The sequence below is a fragment of the Poecilia reticulata genome, chromosome 11 (assembly GCF_904066995.2).
Source record: "Poecilia reticulata chromosome 11, P_reticulata-male-v2, whole genome shotgun sequence".
Classification (NCBI taxonomy): Eukaryota; Metazoa; Chordata; class Actinopteri; order Cyprinodontiformes; family Poeciliidae; genus Poecilia; species Poecilia reticulata.
The window spans coordinates 7104517-7128717 of record NC_088840.1 but is presented as its reverse complement, the minus strand read 5'-3'; the positions used below and the strand labels follow the sequence as shown (position 1 = coordinate 7128717).

The following is a 24201-nucleotide window of genomic DNA, read 5'->3' as shown; positions in this document are numbered from 1 at the left end:
TCCATAAGACCTAAAGGTTTCCATATGGTGACAGACTTTAACATCATCTGCTACAAATTAAATATTCTTTGTCAATGTGTTGCTGAATTGCAACATATATCGGGTAGGATTTAAAAATGAAGGCGTTACCCATTTCCATGAAACATCCCGCAGTGGCAGCGTGTGAGTGGTGGACAAAGCTCTAACCCAGCAAGACATTTCAACCTGTATGCAACTGTTTATGTCTCTGATTAAACTATGCAACCGTGAGGTCCAGGAATCTCTTTGGTCTCATTGCAATTCAGCACAATCGGTCCAATAAGTGTCAAAGGAGCCGTTCGTCCCAACGCAGCGGTTCTGGTGACCGTTTCCTCACACTGGCTATAAAGTGCTTTAACGATATAGCGACTCAACAAACTGGGTGTGGATCTATGCAGGGAACGGTCATGACACCATCAATGCCTGTTTTTGTGGCAGGAAATTCTTCTTAAGATGAAAACGATTAATTCCCCGACAGATTTATTTTTAAAACTAATTTTATTCAATCAAAAAGTTTGTTTCAGGTTTGGAAATTAAATGAGGCTGTATAAATTCAGTTTTTTGTTTGTTTGTTTGTTTTTAACATTCAAACACACCAAACCAGGAAGTGGAGGGGCATGGAAAGCCTATCACAGATGTGATTTAGGAACTCTTTGCTTTTAGACGGTTTTTAAAGTAAGCCAGAAAACTACAATATTCCCTACTGTAACTCCCTCCGAGTTGAAAAATGGACATAAAGCGTTCTTGATATTTACTGGCATTTAATTAGACATAGGTGTCTCTAACGATGCCGTGAGAACTGTACAACCTCACCGCCGTGTTTCGCCATGGAGCTGGTGAAATCTGGGGGGTGCCAATACTTTTTCAAAACCGTCCAGTTTAGGTAACAGAAATATCTTCACTTTGCCTCGGTATGAAAGCCCCAACTTACACCAACAGTAAAACAACTAAAACCAAATGTGAGAATTTTTTCGTCATGTGTATCTATATTTTATTATATAGAAGTCATTTTCATATAAATTAACCCCATCCATTAATAAACACCAAATTCCCCTGAATGCAGTCAGAATCCATCTTCAGAGTGAAAAGCCAGGCGTTTGTGTCTGAACATGAAACGATCTTTGATGGACCTCCACTGGGTTTTTGCTCTCAGCAAAGATGAGAAAAGAAATCTTCACTTTCAAGCAGAAAGCCAGAAGAAAAAGAGGGAAAAACTCATAAAAGTGTTTGTTGCAAACTGTACAATAGGCTGTGCTGTGCTGTGAAGGGTTGATTGTGTTTTTGCTGGTTTGTTTTATTGCTATGGTAATGTCTAAGCCTTGCAGTGGGTTCCAGTATTGGACCTCATTGATTTGTTCTTCCTTTGTTTTTCCAGCCCTCTTCTTCTGCAATTTAGGTCTTTATTGGCCAAGTTTGTGCACACAAACAAGGAATTTAATTCGGTTTTACTTTGCTCTCAATGTAGATATTTTAAACATATATATATATGTTTGGTGGGGAGAAGGGATTTTTTTAAAATGTAAATTTGGTACTTAGAGGGTTACTAAAGAAGAAAACAAGGTTTAATTAGTGCCAACATGCGTAGTGTTGATACCCAGTAGAATAATCGGTGACTAATAGTAATTTGGACTGGTGAGTGTTCATCAGAGAGACAGTCTGGTAGAAGACAGTGTGGAAGTGGACTGGCGTTGTCTTTGCACAGACTCATCACCTCAGCGGATCAGACCAACGACAGTGCTGCCAGGGGTGAACAGTCATTTATATACAGAGAGAAAGCGAGTGTTGCAGGAACATGACCCTGAGGGATGCCGGTGGTGATTGGCGCTCGTGCCAACAAAGAAGGGTGGCATTGTGAGCTAGTTGCATAACGTCTGACCTGATGGCGTTGAAGGTCGAGCTGAAGTCCACTTTAAGATTTTTATTTTGTCTGCATCAATTTTGAAAGGCCTTGCATAAACAAAATTTGTGGCTTAGGAAATGAGTTACATTTACCAATTTGTTGACCAACAAAAGAAATGTGAATTTAACGTTAATAAAGCCAGGCGCCCTCAGGCTGGTCATTTCTAACACGCTGAGAGGAAACCAGAACGAGGAGATGAGGAGACAAACTGAATGAATAAGTAATAAGACTTTCGTCTTGATAGTGGGACACCTGTTGATTCATGAATCTACCGAGGCTGATGCTCCAGAGGGATGAGACATAACAAATCGTCTGAGTGAATGAAAAATAACACCAATGTAAAATTAAACAATCCATACAGAGACTTTAAAGGGCCAGTGTCGTGCTTTCCAGGCACATCGTGCCATTTTATAGCACAACCAAGTAACTATGTTACCTTCAATTGTTATAGAACTGCTGTATTTATCAAAGAAATTTCACTTCCTGATTTAACGCCTTGAAATTGGGCCTCTATCTCTTTAAGAAACTCCTGCTCTTTCTGAAACTCCACCTTTGGGAAGTCATCACAACATCGCTCCTCTATTAACCTTTTGACAACGTTTTTACCAGCAGAGGTGTTTGCTAATTGCTGCTAGCTAGTCAGAAGGAGCTGAGTAGGGGAGGCAGCATTAGGTCAATCCGGTGCAGATGAATGGCTGGAAGAGGAGATTAAAGGATTACTCAAACATGCATGAATGAATCAAAGCAACAATCCAGGTATGTTTCATGAGGGAATAACATTATAACATGATGTAAAGCTAACACAAGTTGATTTTACATAATACTGTTCCTTTGAAAACATATCAAACATCACATTAATGCCTTTTTCTGGAAAAGTCTGTGTCAGATTTCTTGCTATCTCAGTCACATTGCGTGGGAAATGACCAATGCTACTATCCAAATGTCTCCAGAACTACACCTGCATTAAATTAAATAAAGCATTAATTAAAAACAATGATAATGTTCATACTTGAAGCACAGACAATCTGCCATACTTAGCTCAGTATTTTCAGGAAGCAAGAAATGTCTCAGAATAAATTGGTTAAGTGCAAAGGTTATCCATGTGTTGCTTTGGCCTAGTAAAAGTCCAGAAATAAGTCCATAAAATGAAGCCAGAGTTGAAAATTGATATTCATAAAGGCTCTCCAACCACTGTAATAGAAACTTATCTATTTTATAAAGACAAATGGGGGGGAGGGGAATGTCAAAGTGCACAGATGCTAGGCAAAATCTGAAACTGGACTATGAAAGCAGGGTGCAAATACTTTTTTTCTGGAAGGAGCGTATAATTTCATATCCAAAGTCTACAATTTACTGTTCTATTCTGTTTCATTCAGAGTTTTTTTTTCCAAATTTACCCAGTTAGATCTTTTCTTCTCCCCAGTAAACGAGGAAAGAAAAACAATTTCTAGACATCAGCCGACTGCATTTGTGCAGAGACTTCCAGGATTCGCAGTCAGTCCTGTTTTGCTGGGAGGAAACACAGGATGGATGGATGGATGGGTAATTTGTGCTGGTGAGCACAGCGCCCCGAACAGAGCAGAGGTCAACGAGCTCCTCCATGGTTCCATCTTACATCTGTCACTTTGCATGCTTATCGGTCCACTGTCTGCTGTAACAGTTGGCTCAGATTTGTGTGTGTGTGTGTGTGCGTGTCTCCAAAACTTCTCTGATGCATTAGGCAGAGTTAGCTGACAGCCAAGACAAAACTTGAGGTTAGAAGGTCATATTGTTTCTATCTTTGGTTGATTTTATTTATTTTTTTGTATCTTTTCCCCTCCTCACATTATTCACATTCAATCACAATCTTTCCCACGATGCTGTACTACAGCGAGGTTGCCATGACTCCCTGACAGAACGGGACGGAGACAAAGATGTCATGATTCAATTTCTCTGTGGAAGAAATTAATCCGAGGACACCCTATGATACGATGGCCACATGTCCCACAGCTGCTACGTCGACACAGTGTCATCCACGCTCATCTCGCCCAACTTTATCAGAAGTTTTCACTCTGAAAAAAAAAAAAAAAAAAAACTCATCAGCGTCGCCTCGGCAAACATGAGCCAAACATGTTGGCTCAATCTGCTTCGCCTGAAAAGCAGACATCGTTCTCTACGTTTAGCCTCCATTAGAAATTATTTTTGATACTTCAGTGGTTGATGGTAAATTAAAGGGATAGATCAAGATTTTTATTTTTATTTTTTAAAGGAAGTTCTGTTATGGCTGTACAGTGGCGCAGTTGGTAGAGCTGTTCCCTTGCAGCAAGAAGGTTCTGGGTTTGATTCCCGGCTCCGGTCTTTCTGCATGGAGTTTGCATGTTCTCCCTGTGCATGCGTGGGTTTTCTTCGGGTACTCCGGTTTCCTCCCACAGTCCAAAAACATGACTGTTAGGTTAATTGGCTTCTCCAAATTGTCCCTCGGTGTGAATGTGTGTGTGCATGGTTGTTTGTCCTGTGTGTCTCTATGTTGCCCTGAGACAGGCTGGTAACCTGTCCAGGATGACCCTGCCTCTCACCCGGAACATTAGTTGGAGATGGGCACCAGCAACCCTCCTGACCCCACTAAGGGACAAGGGTGTAAAGAAAATGGATGGATGGACGTTCTGTTATAAGGTAATAAGCAACCTCCATTGGACAGATCTCAGCATTTTCATGTAGCACAAGGTTAGCTTGTCCTGGATGTTAAAGCTACGACTAGCTTAGGACCAAAAAAAATGGCAATAACTCAAGTAACAATTTCTCATGTCTATTTTAAGATGCTTTAAACAATCATCACAGTTAATTTGGTTGTTGTTAGCTCAGAAAGTGATAAGTATTTACACAGGAAACAGATAGAAAGCCGTGTCACACCAACATTCTTCCTGTGTGAAACCTGTCCTGAAAACAGAACATGGTAAACTGCAACCAGAGAAATACATAAAAATCAATAACAATAATAAAAAATTTTATCTTTTGTATTTTAGACTCCTTACCTTTTACATCATGTTATACAGCAAATGACCAAGGGATGAGGGCGTGATATGGGAACAAATTCAGTTTACATGATTTTAATAATTTTTTAAGCAAAAAAATCGTATATTGAAATGAATTAAACTTAATACAGAAGTATCACTTTATATGATTTATGTCAGTTGTGCTCTGGACAAGTTTTCTGTCGCTTTCATGCATGTGTGCTGTCAGAGGGGAGTTAGCATTTGCGCGTTAGACCTATTGGCAAACTTTTGAGATAGACGTGCTTTGTCTGGGACTAAACTTCTCCACAGATTCATATTAAAATGTATGCTGGTGTTCACAGGTGGTTTTTAATGAATGGTGCCTACAGGCCCCTCCTACTGCTTCCAAAAAACAATTTGAATGCAGGAAATTATCAGAGATTCTGGGGCAGGATAGCCATTTGGATCAGTCGTTCTCAAACTGTGGTTTCCGGACCACTTGGTGGTCCAAGGGCTATTTCCAACGCTATTAGGACTTATATCTGCACGCCACAGGAATGTAGATCTAGATCTGTGGCTGTTGTGAATCCAATATGAAGGGGAAGAAGAAGTGAACAGCGCTGCGCCCCACGCTGGCTAACTGCATCTTTAACACCTAAAGTTAAATTATTTATGTTGGGCTATCTAGTGGCTGAAAAAAAAGTTTGTTTTTGAAAATGCAACTTAAGTCTATTTTATTCTTTTATTATGCTTCTAAATTACAGATAACCCAGCACTTTAAGTAAAGAACTTTTTTGATTTTCAGTCAATGGAAAGATTTCAGGATCTGTAAATAATTCAAAACATCCCTCGTACAGTTGTTCCTTATGTTATTCTGGCCAGTCACATTTACAAAACAAACCACGCTTCACATTAGGAGGAACAAAGACAATGAGTTTTTGCTTCAGGTTGTATATATTAAGATGTAGTGTTATGCAGGGGTAATTTCAAGTTATTTTGTCTGTGAGTGTTTTTTTAAAATGGAGTGAATGGTCATTGGCCTGAAAAAGTTTGAGAAACGCTGATTTAGACGTACGTTAACGGATCACGTCTTGGCCTCAAACTAGCTTCAGCGCTAAACAACTGTCATTGTGAGACATAAGGATGATTTTAACACCTTACTTTTAGATCCCTCTGAGCTAAATCTGTCTGTACGTTTCAGTCTTCTGCTCCATTTGTGGTGTGAAAACAGACATGGTAAAGGCAACAGAAAACGAAAAAAGGGCATTAACAGCGTTTCTCTTCCAGTGGCGTAGTTGGGAGTGAAATCAGAATAAAAATTACAAGACATTAAATGTGTTTGTTCAAATCAAGTTAAAAAGCTGTGAGGATCTCGATACTTTGTTATCCAATAAGCAAAGGGGCTTTCTGGTTGAGGGAAAAGCGTTCAAAAGAAAAGTCCAGGCTTTCCGTTGGAGACGGTTCACTTACAAAGTCTTCGAAAAGACTGAAAAACAAGACAAAATCAATATCTGTCTCCGTTCCTGAAGCAACCCCTCCCTTAACTCCTCTATCTCTCTCCTCATGTGTTGTTGCCAAAACCTCTGAACATCTGCCCCAGTCGCTCTTTTCTCTCTTTCCCCACCCTCCGCAACACCTTCTTGAGAAATGACCCATTGCCACCATCCGGGCTAAATTGGACATGAAGGCATCTTCAGAGCGACGGTTGTTGTTGGAGCTCATTTTCATCCGCTGACGTCACGACCGCCATCACGTCGACGTCAAGCCAGGCTGACGTCAGCTGCCAGCTCTGATCCGTGCAACCGGGAATGCTAAAATCCACCCACGTATCAAAAGCTGAGGTTAAAAGTTGGAGAAACAGTTTTAGATGTTTTTCATCCGTGTGCAGATGGGAAAATATTGAGTTCCCAAATGTAAACAGCAGTACACGCTATAAATAAAGAAGAATCGGATCATAATCCCTAACTATCTTCTACTTTTTTTTGTTAATTTAGGAAGTTGTACATTTGGGTGAAAAACTGCATAAACTTAAATTGTAAAAAACACCAGAGAATTTTAATCAGGACATTAGAAAGGGAGGAAAACATTTTCTGATCTCAACATATAAACAGACTATGATGAGCATGTAGTAGCCAGCATCTTCATTTCTCAAGCTTCTTACTTTCAGTTTATAAAGAAAAAAAGTACATCAGACCTGAGTGAAATTAGCCACAATTTACATATTCAAATCTTGGGTTTTAAATGATACATTTGAGGCTTTCTTAAGGGTTGAATTATTATAAGGGAAAGAGTTATTATGTTTGAAAGTCAAGGTTTAGATGTAAAAAGATTCTCTGTATTTTGCAGAGCATAGTGGTTTATTTCCATGTTAATATTTGACCAATCTACATCTTAGAAGCAGTCCGACTCAAATGAATTGGTTTGTTTTCTGTAATCTGTAATGATCTGAGGCAAAATTAGTGAATTTTCAACATGATTGAGGTCAGGACTCTAGGTTAGGCTTTTCAGGAACCACAATGTAGCCTGTTCAGTGCTGTCCTGTCAGGAAGTTTTCAGCATGGGACCCAAATTGTCACCATCAAAACAAAGAACACAGGTTAAAATAACAATTTCAACAGTGCATTCATTAAAGTATTCAATTCAAACCATGGGGATTCTAAATTAACCTTAACCTGTACTTTTTGTTATGTCTAAGCTCGTACTGTCATTGTACTAATAAGGTAGGTTTCATCTCAAAATGGCTGGCTTTAAGATGCCAGCTGAATGGGTGTTTGGACACTCCCATGGGAGTCTTTCGACGCCATGTTGAATAACTTTTCAAAACACGACTAAAACACGGCGCACGATGTGCGCGCGATTCGCTGCACGACGCACCACGTTACGCCGCCTGCCATTACCGACAGTTTTAAAAAGTTTCATGAAATTGCAAACATGAGCTCTGGCTAACTGAAAGATGGCTTAAAGTCATAATGTATAATTAAAAAAAATGTTTCATCACTGTAAAGCGAGTTTAAAATTATATGACTGACATTTGTGTGTTTAGCTATTGTGCTTTTCGCAGATAATCGAATGCTAGCTTAAAAAGTGATAGCGGTTTTAGCTATAAAAATATCGCGACACTTCATGTTCTCTGTATTCGAACGTGTCCATTTCGAATGGACACGTAGGGCTTTACAGTACAAATAAGTGAAATAAATGATTTTTTTTTAAAAACGGTGACTCAGGGTGAATGGAATGGGGCTCTCAGATGATTTTGGCAGAGCAAAGTGAAACAGTCTGCATCTCCGCGGCTACAGCTAATTGGTTCCTCTGAGATCCACCTACAGTCACTCACACACATAACGGGATGAGGATATCTTTGCATAAACCTGCACACTAAGGACGTCCCATCCATCTGTCGGGGACTCGTACATGCCGGCGTTCCTGCTCCCGCTGTCCCATCTCTAAACTCTAGAGGTTAAAATTGGACCGACGTGCTGCTGTGTTTGGTCGGTGTCGCTGTGATTCTGAAAGTCCATGGTTCATCCCTGTGTGAACATCCACTTGTTTAATTGCCTCCAACTCGCAGATAGTTCTTTCTGCATGAGGAATGAAGGAGTGCTTTTCCACAGCGGGTGATCTCCATCACATTTATAAATGCCTCGCAGCACTTTTCACAGCATGACGGCCACGCTGGGTCGTTCACTCGCGGCCTGATTAAAATCACCGCGTCACATCCGTACTGTATTTTGTAGTAGCAAATCCATTACAAAAATTAAAAAAAAAAAAAAGGCAGCGCAGACAGGAAGTTGCAGATTGAGTTAAAAGTGTAGCACTGCTGACATCAAGTGGTGAAGTGGCAAAATTACAACCAACTGAAGTAGGAGGTCTGGAAACTGACGTCTGCTTTTATTTGAAGTGATTTAAAATAGTTTGTTGGGACGGGGGGAATGTGCTATGTGCATTGTTGGTTAATTATAAATTTGAACCAGAATGCATTTTTGGATGGGATTTCCACACCAGCAAAAGGAGGAGACTCCACAAAGCAGATGTTGCTAAATTCACAAGTGACCTGAATAAAGGAAAAAGCAACTTGCAGGTTTTGTGCAGGAGAAGCCGTAATTACTAGAGTCAGCTGACCAACCAACCAAACAACAACTCATGCTGAAAATGTCAAAGGTCACAGAGAGGCAGGAAGAGCCTCCATTTATACCCGCAGCACCCATAACTGGATGCAGCAGGTGTGCTCAGTCATTGAGATCAGGCTTTGTTCATCCTGCTACATGATTTGTATAAATAGCTCTTTGCATCAATGTTGAAAGTACACAAAAGAAAGAAAAAGCAATGGGTATTTCAGTAACAATGGCTAATATATTAGGGAAGACTCGATCACAATGTATAATTGAAGCATTTATACAGTATTTAACGGACAGATGAGAAAATTTAATATATTTATTTTTATTAATTAAGGGTATTGAAGACAGGGTGAGTAAAACTTGTGGTTACACCTCAGTCCAGTTGGTGGCGGTAATACACAAAGATTATTAACTGCCAATACATTCTATAGAAGAGGAAACTGAATTTGATGGTTAAAAAGCCTAAACAATCTTTGTTGTTGAATCCTTGTCTATTTATTCAATAATTTAGCAGTATGAAGGGTTTATGAAATAAAAAATATGGCATATTTAATTACAGACCCTGTAATTAACTTAAGAATTTTAATCAAGTTGCCACTAATTTTGTTGCATCAAGTGTTTGTCTACAGCACAATGTCTTTTAATAATGATTTCTTTAATAAAGGTGAAATGTACAAATGTCTATTTCACATTTGCTAAGGAAAATTATTTTGCATGTAAAACGTGTATCAAAATAAAACAAGTATTGTATTTGTGTACAAATAGCACACTTGTAGGATAAAATGGTTGTATCATAATTCAGAAAGACTGTCCTATTTGTTTTTAATTTCTTTAAAATCCTAACACCTGATTCAAAATGCTACAATCACAGTTCCGTTAAGTAGATAACAGACATTAGCATTCATTGATGGCAGAAAGAGGAATCACCAAGTGCTTTATTTTGCATCTTCCACTAGGGGGAGACATCAGCACGACAACATTCACTAGCGAGTTTTTTATAGTGAAGTGTGATGCAAAGTGCAAGGAAACTTAGATTAAACCATGTTTTCTCAAACACTTAATGTAGATTGTGATATTTCCGTATCGTCAATCATTACTTCAACAAAGGTCAGGACAGAAACCAATTTTAACTGCTCCACTAACCTTTGTGGTGCCTTTTGACTCTTCTGGAGGTCGGGGTAAAGCAAACAATGTTATTACCCAAAATTAGGATGGAGGTGTGCACTATACCCTCCGTCCACCCCCTCACTGAAACCAGGGACTGTCCAAACCAGTTTGAGCAAACACAGGGAGTGTTTTTCCTGCCTCAAGCAGGTTTAGTCAGTCATTGTGTTTTGGTTTTGTCCAGGAAAGGAGGAACTGATCACCTCAGGCGGACATAACTCGAGCCGCTTAGGAGAAAAGACAGAAACCAGATTTAAAGTCAAAGAAATACAACTTTATTTAGGCGTAAACAAAAAACCAAAAAGAGAAAATAACCAAAAGAACTGCATAGGAAATGTTTAAAGTCCACAGAGTACAGAGAGAGAGCGGTAAGGCGGCCATTATAATATAGTCTCCTGTGCGTTACCTAGACTCAAGGCCTGGCTTTTGCGCTTCTGTCCCAATCTCTGTGTGTGAGTGTGCGTGTGTGGTGAGAGGTTAAACTGGAACACACACACACACACACACAGAGTGGGCTTTGGATCAGCAAGAATCAGCCTTGGTCGTCTAAATTCAGCTGGCCACGCCGACTCGCCCTGCCTCTTGGACTGAGAGAGGATACATTCAGTGGATTTCTGCTTGGATATTGCAGATGCAGCGCACAAACACGGAGCTCTCTCCGCACCCAAACAGGTTCTGGGAGAGCAGGACATGAGGGGGGAAAAAATATTATAAAAAGAAAAGCAAACCGTCTGGGCAGCGTATTTTGGCTGATGTCGGAGCTCGTTTAGAAACAAACACGACTATTTGTTTCGCAACACCAGACGGCCCCTTCCTCTCCGTCCTGTAGCTCTCCCAGAGCCCCGGCGCAGGCAGAGAGCATCAACAAGAACCCATTTATCCCTTTTCTTCACAAAATACATTCTAAAAGGGCCTATGAGTCGAGTGGTGTGAAGCATTTGTACTTTTTGTCAGAGAAAAGAAAGGTAACAAGGAAAAAAAAACACATCAATAATCAGAGGAAACTAATCAAACTAATAATTTTTTTTGAGCAGATTGAGAAATAATTTCTTTCATAATGTTTAAATGGACACGCAAAAAAAAAAAATTTGACTAGTTCATAAAAGGGAAGAAGTCACTACATTATCACTACGGGACAATTTTTTTTAATGAGACACCTGCAGCACGAGGCTGCTGGGAACAACCTGAGTTTTGTTTTTATTTTTTTCCTGTCTACATTTTTCCTAAACCATTTTTCCCCCCATTCTTTTTTATTTTTTATTTTAGATTATACAATCATTTAAAACAAAAAGGGTGGTCTATGACCTTGCATGTTTCGTCTGGTGCAGCTTTGCGATTCTTCTTTCCCTGGAGACATTTTAAGAGGCCAGAGAGGAATTAATAAAAAAAAATGTATAAATTTGCAGCCCTTACATTCAAAATTGAGCGCAGTTCATTACAGCTCCAGCAGGGGGTGCAATCAACTGACCACGTTTGCTTACGAAGGGGAGATGAATGCTGGTTTTTGTTGGGGACACTTAGCTGGAATTAAAAAGGGGAGATATGTTATTCATTTTGTAAATTTTTACTGCCTTTTTAAATGAATTATAGGCTGTTTGACCACAAATGAATGTAAAGAATGTAAAGATCAAAAACTCTCGAGCCTCTCGGGGACAGAAGCGTCGCTAGCTGAACAGGTTGCGCACTGCAGAGCCTCAACCCAACAGGAAATACAATCGCAAAGGTCAAAAGTTAATTCCAACCAACAAGCTTTTTAAACACACATATACACATCTTTGGGTATACATTTTGTTTGGAAAAACTAAAAACAAAAAAAATCCCAACAATCAGCTACCCACCCTATCTGAGCCTTTCAACACCTATCTGGGAGACATCAGAATAATACAAGAACTTTTAAAGCATGCAATGAAACGAAATACAAACAAAGGTTAAAATACATTTTTCCTCTTTAAGAGTGAAGACCTAAGGATCTTAAAGATAGAATTCTGCAATCTTAATTTAAAAAAAAGTGTAAAAGAAAAAAAAACCTGATGCAACATTGTGTGAACATCTCAGAGTAATACTGAAAAGCAAAAAAAAAATCTCATTGGTTGATGATAGGCGTTGTGTTCAAAGCAGCAGTATTTTTGCAGACTCAGGCTAGCTCATCCTCCTGCCTGGTTTAAAGGGATATTTCGCTTTAGTTTCAACATGTCTGTGAAAATGCAGCGACGAGGCGTGGGCTTGTTGAGGTCAATACACAGAGGTTCATATTTTCTGGTATACCAGGATCAGCACTTCTGTCAAGCAGCAGACTGTGGCTCAGCTAACGGAGCAGATAGCCTGACCAATTACACCTCTCACTGCAGTTTGTTGTGTTACCAAATTAATGTAACATAAGTGATTTTTAAAAGTATAAATGTGTTTTGCTGCTTAATCAAAAAAAAACAACAAAAAAAACGCTACGTACATGTTGTCATTTTGGGTAAATATCTTAATACAATGGTATTTGTACTCAAGACAATCACAGTATGCCTAGTGATGACTAGTTAGTCATCACTACTCCCTCAAAGCCCAGTTAGCTTCAAGGAGTTAGCCTATTAGCAATCTTTGGAATAAAACCAGAAATATCCCTTTAAATGATGAGCCAGCCTGCTGTCACACATTAGGCGTAATCCGACGGGATGATTTGGAGATTACAGACTCATTTCAACCAACATCAAGCATCCTAAAAATCCACACCGATAAGATTGGTAAATTGTGCTGAAATCTGAGGTAAATTCATGTGCGTTTAATGGCCGACACTTTTGAGCTGTTAATTCTTTAAGACCAGTTTTTTCCTTTTAACCCCGCGTCCCTCGGCAACACAGAGACATCTTCCACATGGAAACCTGTATGTTCAACGTCAGTGTGAGGTAAAGGTAAATGGGGCCCAAGGTTAGGGTTAACCCAGTGCATCCAAACCAGAGGAGGATTTATTCTCAGTTGTTCTGATTTTAAACCTTTTGATATAATGGTCCAGTGACACTTCCTCTACAACATCGCAGTCCAAATGCCAATCCTGTTTTGGCACAGAACTCTCACAGGTTGTTTTTGGCACAATGCTCGCATTGGAACGATTCGTTTTGTTGCTGAAAAAAAAACAAAAAAAAAGCAATAATTTAACCAGGCAGGTTACAGTAGATCAGGCAGACACAATAGCTGTTTTCATACAAATTCTGTTTCAACGCTAAACAGTACAACGATCTTTGGTCCTTGTGCTGAACGGTCAAACAAGGAGGTATTGGTGAGGTAAAACAAAATCCTTCAAGAAAGAGTAAAAACTGAGGTATTCAGAAGGAATAATAAATTGAGGTATTCAAAAGTTTTAAATGCACCGTAACCATGAGGGACAAAACTTAAGGTATTTGGAAAGTTGAGGTATACGAGAAACGAAGTGAGAACGTTGAGGTAAAAGTTATCCGACACTAAATCTCCCAAGTTGTGCTGACAAATCATCAATTCAGAGGCAAGAGTCAGTCTGAGGAGGTATTTGTTTTTTTTGTTTCAACGAGAAACTAGCTTACAGATCCTGATATTGTCGAGTGCCTTCAGGGAAACACAAACCAACGGGCGAAGGGATTGGTTGCACCTTAAAGAAACTGTATCGAACAGTAGGGACTGCGGTTAGTTAGTAGAAAGAAGACTAATCGGAGGTGGTACGCTGAGTCTAATCGTGATAAAACTATGGCATTGCTGAATGAGCTTAGGCAACAAACATGAGGGTTTCTCTTTGGTGCGGGGTATTCTCTGTTTTGAGCACCTCTGCGAGACAGAAACTTTCTACACTTGCTCCCAAAGCCAGAGCCTTCGGGACAGGAAGTACTCGGTAACCTGGGACCGAAGCACTCCATTTCTCCAAAGCCTAATGTAAGACAGTGCGATGAACTAAACTCCACGAGTTGTAAGAACGTTAGACTTTTCAAACAAGTTATGTAAAGAAAAGTTTTAAGGGGGATTTTAAGATCCATTAAACGCCACATTTATAGCTGGCCTTTGTGCAGAGATTCTAACTTTGGTTGACTCTAGTAGTTGGTCTGTAGACCTCCATCTTTAGAGGAATCCGTCTACTAACGCGCAATCTGAAGGCGTTCTTTTTGTTTGACTTAGATCTAAGGATAAATAAATAGGGTCGGGCTTTGTGATGATGCCCTCTCATTGGACTGCACTAGATCTTTGGCCCTCGGAGCCAAAGGCCGTGGCTTTAAACCACAATCTAAATCCAAGAGATTGATATATTATCTTAGGCCTGTACTCTGTTGTCATTAATGTCCTCAGGACGGCCATAGCAGGCGTCTACTTCTGAAGGCTTTTTGTCAAACAGCATGCCTCATTTAAAAAGTAGCTTTCACTTCTATAATTACATTTCTATGATAACACGAAGGAACACGTTGAGATCTCTATGGATTCAACTCTTAAATCATTCTGTGGGTCTTCCCGTTCGGAGGAGACCATGCTTTCTTTGCATATTCGTTTTTCTTTCTTCGGCGGAAACGCGACATCGTCCCAGTCTTGCGATATAAGTTTGGGGATCATGATCAAAAGATATCTCATTTCAGGGATCATTTTAGAGCTGATTTTCATACATCTTTTTTCTATTTCTACTCATTAAGAAATTTATTAAATCAGCATTAGTCAGTAAAGCTAGGAGAGCCTGAAAAAAAGAACCGATCGTTCGGACCAGTTCTTACGATGACCTGAGCTAATTTTGATTCCATTGAGCTTGGCATTGCTTCTCACAGTCTTGCTCGGCATTCGTGAAATTACAAACTCCACTAAGCTAAATAGAGAAAAGGGTCAATCTACTTGTCTAAGAGGGGAGGGAAAAAAAAACAAAACACCTAAATCGTCTAAAAACAGGGGAGGACACTACTTGACCCATGTCTTCTTCTCTGAGCCGAGCCTACTGATGAGAATCAACCACACACCCTCTACAGCCGTCTGAGTATTGTCTCAGCAACATTCAGGAGGTTCACGCTTACTCATACTGAAAATGCACAGAGAGAATTCAATGAATCCTGTGCAAATATCAACCCAAGAATCTACTTTTATGTCTCTTAAATAAAGTATAGAGGTAGACGTTTCTTCTTTGTAAAACTTCACGGACTAAAACCTCTGCTCAGTGAGTATGAGTACATTCATAAAGAGCTAAATGAGGTAGGTATGGAGCAGAAGTTACGAGATTTCAAGAAGTGAAAGAATTCCCTGAGATGGATCTTAAAGCGGCGCGCACAGAGAGGACTGAGAGCAGCTACGAGTCCATTTGGATAGGTCCCCATTGTATAAAGTAGACACGTGTTTGGGTGAGTAGTAGTGAACGTGAAAAATGTCTTTAGACTAATCTCAGTCTTCTCTGCACGGCCCCGCCTTTCTGTTGATTGATTCTCTCCTCTCCATTTCCTTCATTGTGGAAAGTTACTGCAAAAAGAGCAAACAGAGGGAGAGAATGCAAAAAAAAAAAAAGATTTTTTTTCTTTTAGAACTTGAGAATGCGGTTGTTTCCAAAGTCAACGACCACGATGATTCCGTCGGGCATCACGGCCACCCCGGAGGGGCGGTCCATCTGTCCGTAGCCACTCCCCTGAGAGCCAAAATTGCATAAAAAGCTTCCGCTGGCCTCGAACACTTGGATCCTGTGGTTGCGGGAGTCGGCCACGATGATGCGGTTCTCTTGGTCCACGGCGACACCCTGGGGGCGTAGAAACTGCCCGTCCTTTGTGCCCTCCGAGCCCAAGAAGCGAGCCGCCTGGCAGTCCGGCCGGATGACCAGGAGCCGGTGGTTGTTGAAGTCGGTCACAACGAGGTGGTCTTCGTGGTTAAAGGCGACCCCTCTGGGGGAGTCAAAGTGTTTCCACAGAGTCCCTTCGAAGCCGTACTTGTTGAGGAAAGAACCGTCGGGGGCAAAGAGCTGCACGCGGTGGTTTCTGGTGTCCGAGACCAAGATTTTACCCTCAGAGTTGACGGCCACGTCCCAGGGATAGTTGAACTGCCCGTTCTTGGTGCCCTTTTCCCCAAACTTCAGCAGGAACTGGCCCTCAAACGTAAACACCTGTCGGGCAGAGATCATGAATTAAATCTATGTGGGTTTGCATGTAGAGAGGAGGAAGCACTGCAGTTCTCTGTACAGCCATAAACTTGTTGGGATGTGAAAGACTAACACAGTGAAAAGATGAGAAGGTTCAGGGGATACAAAATGGCTGACCAAACGTTTTTGGTCCTTCAGGAAATGGAAAAGGTTACAGAAGTTTTTGCCGAACCCAGCCGACATACCTGCACACGGTGATTGTCCTTATCGGCCACAATGATCCGTCTCTGACTGTCACAGGCAACACCGGCTGGACGATCAAACTGACCAGGCCGAGAACCCAAGGAGCCAAACTTATGGTGGAAGGCACCGCAAGGCTTGAAGATCTGTTGACAGAAACTCTTCTTTACCGACTGGCTTTCAACAAGCTGACACTAGGGTTTTTAAAAGATAACCAGTTGAAACCAGTTGACCTGAAAGCTACTAGACTAAGTTCAAGAGTTACATCCTGGCTGGAGAGCCAAACAAAATGGAAACGTTCTCAACAAAATGCATCTCATGTTTAACAACACTGAACTAGTGTTTAGATCAGATCCACATCCAACCCGATCCCAGAGCGCAGGAATTGTGTCTGACCCCAATCTTACTCGACTAATTAACTTTAATTATATGCCCGAGCCCATAGTAAACCAGACATCATGAGATTTTACTGCTTTTGTTTTTTTTTTTTAAGTAAGCAGTGTGACATCTTCCATTTTTAGCCTTTGTTTAACGTCTTTCAGCTCCATCTTGTTGTAACCGCAGGGTGAGTGAAGGGCAAATTTTGTGGGATGTGTGATTGATGGGATCCGATTGCCACTACTGCCTGCCTGGAGATGACGGAGCCGCTGTGCTTGTTATAGTCTGATGAACTTCTGCACCTCATTTTCTGTCTTTCCCCAACATATCTCTATTTAGACTTTAATAAGTAGATTAACACAACTTTACATCTTGGATTCTCGTTTGACTTTCTTTGTACTGAAAGTATTGCAGGTTTACGAAACACATGACAGAAACCCGAACCGGCTCCGTCATAAATCTAAACTCTACACTGAAGCTGCTAAGCTTAAAAACATCAATGTAGCACTGACGTGTTTAGTGTGACGGTAAAGAGAATAATCCAGCAGACGGCTCTACCTGTATGCGATTGTTGCTGCGGTCTGCCACCACAACATATCCTTCCCTGTCCACGCTGATGCCCCAGGGGCGACACAGCTGGCCATCCCCCTCCCCCTCACAGCCGAAAGACGACATCTGGGAGCCGAGGGACCTGTAATTCCGTCTGGACTTGACTGTCACCTTGAAGGGGCTGCCCTGGACGTGCTGATGGCACACCAACACAGACACCAGGTGCTCCCCCTCCATTTTCGGCAGGAAGCAGACAGTATAGGAGCCGTTCTTGCGATCCGTCACCTCCACCGCGGACGGAGAGCCGTCTGCAACAGACATCACCATGGCTGACACGGTGTCACCGCCGGACAAGCACGGCTCGCCGTCATGGTCGTATCCGATGACGGTGAAGGACGCGGGCTTCCCACACAGTACGTTTTTCAGACCTTCGCCGTGGACTTTGGTGACGGGGGCAAAGGCGCTGCTGCTGATCAGGCCCATGGATTGGATGGCTACGTACAGAGCCTGGTTGAGCAAATTCACATATGAAAAGCAAGCAAACCGTGCCATGTGTGCAACTAGACTAATAAAGCTTGTGATTAATGCAGAGTGAGAGATCTAGCGTCAGTCCCAACCTGGTCTGGAGGCGTGAACATGATGCGGTCGTCGTCTTGTGGCTGCATCAGCCCCCTGAGAGTCTTGAGTTCATGGATCTGGGTCAGCATTCTCTCCCTGGCCAGAAGCACGTCCAGGTGGTGGCCCTCATCCAGCATCTGGCTCACAGCAGCAATGGTACTGTCCAGCTTGGTCAGACTCTGGTGGAGTTTCTCCACCTGCAGGTACAGAGTCTTGGCCTTCACCTGACGGATCTTGTCCACCTGGGAACAGAGGGCAGGGTTAGAGATGAGAGACCAGGAGGAAGATTTCAACATCTGCCGTCGCTGAGTGAATTTTGCTGTCAGAGTCAGTACAGCGTAAAGGTATTTTGAGACTCAAAGTGTTAAACAAAGACATTCTTACACCAGATTCTTACAAATCTTCCTTTTCAAAATGGAGCAAAGCTTCATTTTGCTCCACAGCGCCCTCTAGCAGGCAGTTTGAATTACAGCTTTGAAACAAGAAACTAAAGAGACTTTCAGATGCTTTGCCATCGTTTCTGCAAGTTTAAGACTTTTAAATTGAAAATTAAATCAGCTTTATTTACATAGCACATTTTAGCAACAAGCCAGTTCAAAGTGCTTTATATGAAAAACACAAAGAAGTAAACAATAATAAAACAAAAATAAATATTACATTTTGTCAAATTCCACCAAAATCACCAAGCAAATATACAAATATATTTATCAATACTAATCAAAGCAAACTCTAAACAGCTGGGGTTTTAGCATCGATTTAAAGGAACTCTGTTTTAGCTGTTTTGCAGTTTTCTGGAAGTTTGTTTCAGATTAAAGGAGCATAAAAGAAAAGTTTCATATACACGCTTATATACAGAAAAATAAATGACTCAGAGAGCTCAAATATGACATTGAAGTTTATTCATCTTATTTTTATTCAACCTTCCTGGAGTATATAAAAATGCCCCAATGAAAATCCAAAAATGCAGCTGTAACATTCAAATTCATAATGAAGAGAAACGATAACCAAAGGAAATGTAGTTTCATAGATTCTATCAAACAGCAACTATATTTAAAGGTTTATCTATGCTGCACCACAGGAAATCACCAATGACTTGTTAAACATGCAAACAATACATCTTACTATAAATTTTTTAAAAGTAAAATTAACTGCAGAGTAATACAAACATGGCTTTGTCGTTGGAAGTTGCTTCCAGCAGCACAGGCCTCTAGGGGGCAGCAATGAGCAGATCTTACTCCGTTTGTAAAGAAGGAAAGCCAAAGCTTTTGTAAAAGCAAATATTGATCCCCACAGTTATTGTGTAACTGTGTGCCAATATCAGACATTTTTAGATTTTTTTTCTTACAGTTTAGCTTTAATTGAAAGAAGGCTTTCTTTTTAGATATTGTCAATTAACAAGACTAAAGTCCTTTTAGTTTGTGATTCTTACAGATCAATTTTACAAGCTCTTCGAGATAATAAAAATCTTTTTGTTAAAAAGCTCTTACAGGGATTTTGTTATGCATCATTTGTGTGAGAAAATAAAACAGAAAACAAACTTTTAAATGTTGTGTAGCACAGCTTCAAAAAGGAAGGAAAAACTGCATTTCTGATTGTTTAGGAAGCCAGATTGGCTTCCAGTGAAGTCAAAGCATAAAGGCCTAAGAGGGTGGAGGCTGGTAGAACCTGAGCCTCATGGACCGGCCTCTCATTTAACATCCACTGACCAAAAAAAAAAAGTTCAACACAATAGACTGACTGGCTCTTTGTTTCTTTCTGTCCCCTCCCTTTCCAAAGAGGCCAAAAGATCTGAAACATCAATTTGCATCTGTGAGACTAGAATTACATTTTATAGATAGTGAGGACAAAGCCTGGAGTTGAGCTTTGTGACAGATACGCAGCTAGTTGTAGTTCCTGGGCTGAAGAGCAGACGGAGGAGAAGAGTGAGCCGGTGTTGGTTTCAGAGAAACAAAGCACAGACGGAAAAGCCAGACGCAGCTCTTGATATTCTGCCATGTTTTAAAGCACCACTTAAATGTTACAACTTCCCAGGTCAGCAAACGTCTCTTCTACACACTTCCAGATGAAAACACAGTCACATAAGGTATGCCGAGTTCTGTCTGTAGGAACGTTGCTGCTGCAGTCTCACAGTTATGACTTATGTCAAGTTAATGCTGATTCACAGAGAGAAATAGCAGTCAATTTGACACCAAGCATGACAATCACAGAAACTGCTAAAATTGGCAAGCAATTTTGTTAAGGCGATCCCAAAAAAGGAACCACGTAGGATCTGCAAATGGAGTCCAATGTTGCCGTAAATGATGGGGAAAGAACTGGATACAGTCACGCCTGTGGGATGAACCAAAGGTCTGGTTTGAAAAACTCTGGAGGAAAAGTTTACAGTCTCTTTACCGAGATGTTGCACAAAGCACCAGAGTTTTCTCAAGCTGTATGAAGCACTGAGTGAATGTATTGCCCCTCCCCAACCTGCTGCTACATACTTCCCATCATCTGGCTAAAACACTAATAGGTCAAGAAAAAAAAAGTTGGCTGTTTGGAAATATTTCCGGCATGAAAAACACCCATTGCGCTGCCAACCCATCATTAATATGAGTTTGTTAAAGAACTTTTACACCCCATGTTTAAAAAACTGCTACTAAATTAACTAAAAGATCAATTAAAATGTTATTCTCAGCAGTTACAAATTAAAAATATGTGAGCAATACCAGAACTGTTGAGATTTTCTCACTTTTAAAACAGTAAAAATAAATATTAGCCTTCTAGATTAAATATGCTTTTGTTAAGAATTATGCCAACTTGTTTTTACTTAAGGTCATCAAACTGTAAGAATCTCATAGTGAATAAATAATGGTTAAAAGTCTGCTCAGTTGTAACTGAATTCTGCTGTTTAAACACCAAATCAATCCACTTTTGGTTCCATTGAACGCCCAACAGAAATCTATATTGGTAGGAAAATGGATTGTAATGACTTCACCTGGTCGTGAATGAGTGGGTTAATCTTATAGTGTGGTAAGTGAGATTAAAGAGGAAACGGGGTCATTTAAAATGATCCCTAAGACACCCACAGCTCTCTCATGCAGGGGCGCAAAGGTAAAACGATGCAACATCACAGTTCACAACTGAATGACTCTGGTTTCCTTAATATGAACAAAAATCATTTTAAAAATTGCTACTCCATAATCAGCCATGCTGGCAGAATATTTTTAAGAACTTTGACATTGCATGAGGTTGTAAAAGTAAAAAAAAAAAAGTGAATATAATTGTGGATGTTTTTCTTTCATAACTTAACCGTTACAGTGAGAACGGCTGGACAGACACAGTGGAGGAAATTTGAAATTCAAACATGAAGAGATTTACACACATCCTAAGACTATCAAAGAAGAACTGATCAGGCTATTGTAGCAATATTTTCCTTTATAACATTAAGGCTTGTAGTTCTTCTAATCATAAACCAAATAAAGTCCCAGAATAACCAGATTTTTCCAGCTGAATGAGGCAAGAAAACTAAACCTCCCCTATAAGTTGCCGAGCACTGCCAGTCAGCTAGATGAAAGGGTGCCATTACACTTTGACTCAAGAGAAACTATTCCAGTCACAGAATGTAGTCCATATGTGGAAAATAAGATAAATGAACAGCTTATTAGACTTGTGATTGAAAGCATTTTGAAAACAATCTTTTACAACACCACTGGGTTGGTCACACTCATATTCTGCCTGCTGCCTTTAGGCCTTTTGTTTAAATTGGAACTGTTGCATCTTTGTTATAGCGGGTGGTTGTGAGGCGCAGAGCCTGAACCAGGATATGATCAGGTTTTTCATTTGATGCAGCAGGAGCAGCAGCGGTCAGAGCTGAACAAGCGGCCGTGTGAAACACAGAGGAAACATGGCTGCCACCGCTGCAGCGTTAGACACTACGGCCTCTGTCATCACAGGCTAAAAGGAGAGGCTGACATGAGGGGGGCTTCCCCTCCATGTCATCATGACACAATCTGCCTTGTTAAGTCAAATTACATCATAAACAATAAGAATATGTTTAAAAGCTGCATATGAATTTCTTTAGTAATGGGAAATGTGCAGATACTGGATTGTAATGCAAAATAAAATGAGATAATTCGATTTTTTTATGCATTTGTTGAAAAACTTTTTTTTTTTTAAAGGATACAATCACAATTTAGTAAATGCATTTTTGTTAAATGAACTGACGTTATTTTACTGCGGTTGTCAAAAATTACCAGTAAAATCCTGCATGTTAAAGTCAAAATGCATGTAAGAAAATCCAGCCAATATAAAACAGGACAATAGAAAAATCTTTGACTTTTTTATATTTATAGAAAAGTCCTATATCACGAAGTTTCTCTTCTAAACTAATTCAAAATACACTGTTGGATCATCGTTCTTTCATGATAGCTACACAGAAGAAAACAAGAGGCGACGTCTCACTGCGTGGGTTACAGAAGTCATGTATCATCTCAAAACTAAAAAAGTGATTACAGAATTACTTTTATATACTCTTAGCATCATATATTAGCAGTTAGCATGCTATGCTTAGCACAATCTACATGTAACTGATTGTGATGCACTGCTACAGCAAAATATACACATTAAAACAACGTAAAGCAAATCAGAGCTTGAAATAACTTAAACATTTATTTTAAAAAGCTGCACTGCTCTCAGGGGTGAAGAAAAAAAGTCTGAAGAAGAGGGAGAAAAAAAGCAAAAGTTACATAAGATTAAGCTGAATGCATTTTCAGTTCAAACCTGTGAAAACGACACTAATGTCATCGCATGTTGATGCACAAAAAAATAATTGAAAAAAGTAAAAAAAAATTAAGCAAATGTTGTTCTGGACAAATCAAACCTGAACAAATTCATAATTCAACTCACAAAAAACGTGTAACTTTCAGCAGACCTGCTGACTGGCTGATCGCTGCTCAGCTGAACGCCTCACGCTTTGTTTTTTAAACAACCATTAACGTGTAAAATTGCAAAATTGAGCCGGAGTCTCCCTCCTGGTTTTTTAACTCTTCGATATAAACTTGCTGCGATCTTGAGTATTTGCAGATCCGAGCTGGACTAAAAGCCTACAAGCATTTAACTTGGAGCGAAGAAGAACGTTCACCTCTTTGTGCAAACTGGACAGATTGGGGGAATTTAAGGAGCCAGAAAGCCACTTCAAAAGAGGAAAAACAGAGAACATATGGCTTATTCCTGACATGAGGCAGAAGGCTATGAACTGTTTCAATAAGATCCCCTCCTGCCGTGTGGAAGAAGCCTCCCGACGCTGCAGCTTGGCCCAGACCTCCCCCTCCCCGTCTCCATCACCATCACATTCGATTAGCTGCAGCCCCTCCTGAAGCTACCCATATGGTCATCCTTAACAATGAAATTTCACACACAAAGCTGACTCATTTAGCCAACCCCCCTGCCAACCCACAGGAAGAAATTTATACATTTAACGAGATCATTTCCTGTTTCACCACCACACAGGCTCTCCTTCAACCCATTTGGAGAAAAGAGAGAGAAATCCTAAAGATTTAAGGTGGGGAGGAGACGATGCAACTTTCACTCAGGAGGTGATGCAAAGGAGGTCCTCTTAAAAACATGGAGCCAATAAATAAATGTTAAACGTGTAATATTAAAGATTTATATTAGTTAATCTTGTTCCAGAGAGCGGATTGTTCCTCACAGCTTTTAGTGTCGACACATTTCATGTAGGAGTTTTCCACGATTTAAGATTTAACGTCTCTTGGGTTTCCAGTAAAGGTAAAAAATGTTCACTGTTAATGTAAAAGTAAATATTTTTCTACAGTTCTTATTAAACCAGACAGATAGCTGGTTTTCAGTTAATAGTAAACTAACAAAACATTTTACTGAAATAAATAAAAACATAACGGGGAAAAACTAAAGCTACCGCCAACTAAATTGTGTGTTTATAAAAACTAACGTATTGAAATTATAGATATAATATCCTCCGTTTTTGTCTTTATGAATCTACTTATTAAACTTTTGTGAAATTGATTTTATTCCCACACAAGCAGTTTACGCCAGCTGTAGGCAAAATATGGAACTCCATAGTCCTGGCGGCGCCAACGCTCGTCTGTAAAACTTCAATTATTGTTTCATAATAACAAAATAACAACAAAAAAACTGTCAAAAACTGCCATCTTCTGTTGAGTATTAATCACACAATCTGTGGACATAATC

The 24201-nt window shown here is 40.2% G+C and overlaps 1 protein-coding gene across 1 annotated transcript in view; it reads right to left on the bottom strand.

The window, feature by feature from the left end:
* Positions 1 to 10421: 10421 nt before the first annotated feature.
* Positions 10422 to 24201, bottom strand: part of trim71 (tripartite motif containing 71, E3 ubiquitin protein ligase) — a 43973-nt gene continuing 30193 nt past the window's right edge. The window contains exons 4-7 of the mRNA XM_008421463.3: positions 17997 to 18239; positions 17389 to 17886; positions 16458 to 16598; positions 10422 to 16236 (exon numbers count right to left, since the gene is read on the bottom strand). Coding sequence (XP_008419685.1) covers positions 15664 to 16236; positions 16458 to 16598; positions 17389 to 17886; positions 17997 to 18239 — 1455 coding nt within the window. The 3' untranslated portion in view covers positions 10422 to 15663. The remainder of the gene's footprint in view (positions 16237 to 16457; positions 16599 to 17388; positions 17887 to 17996; positions 18240 to 24201) is intronic.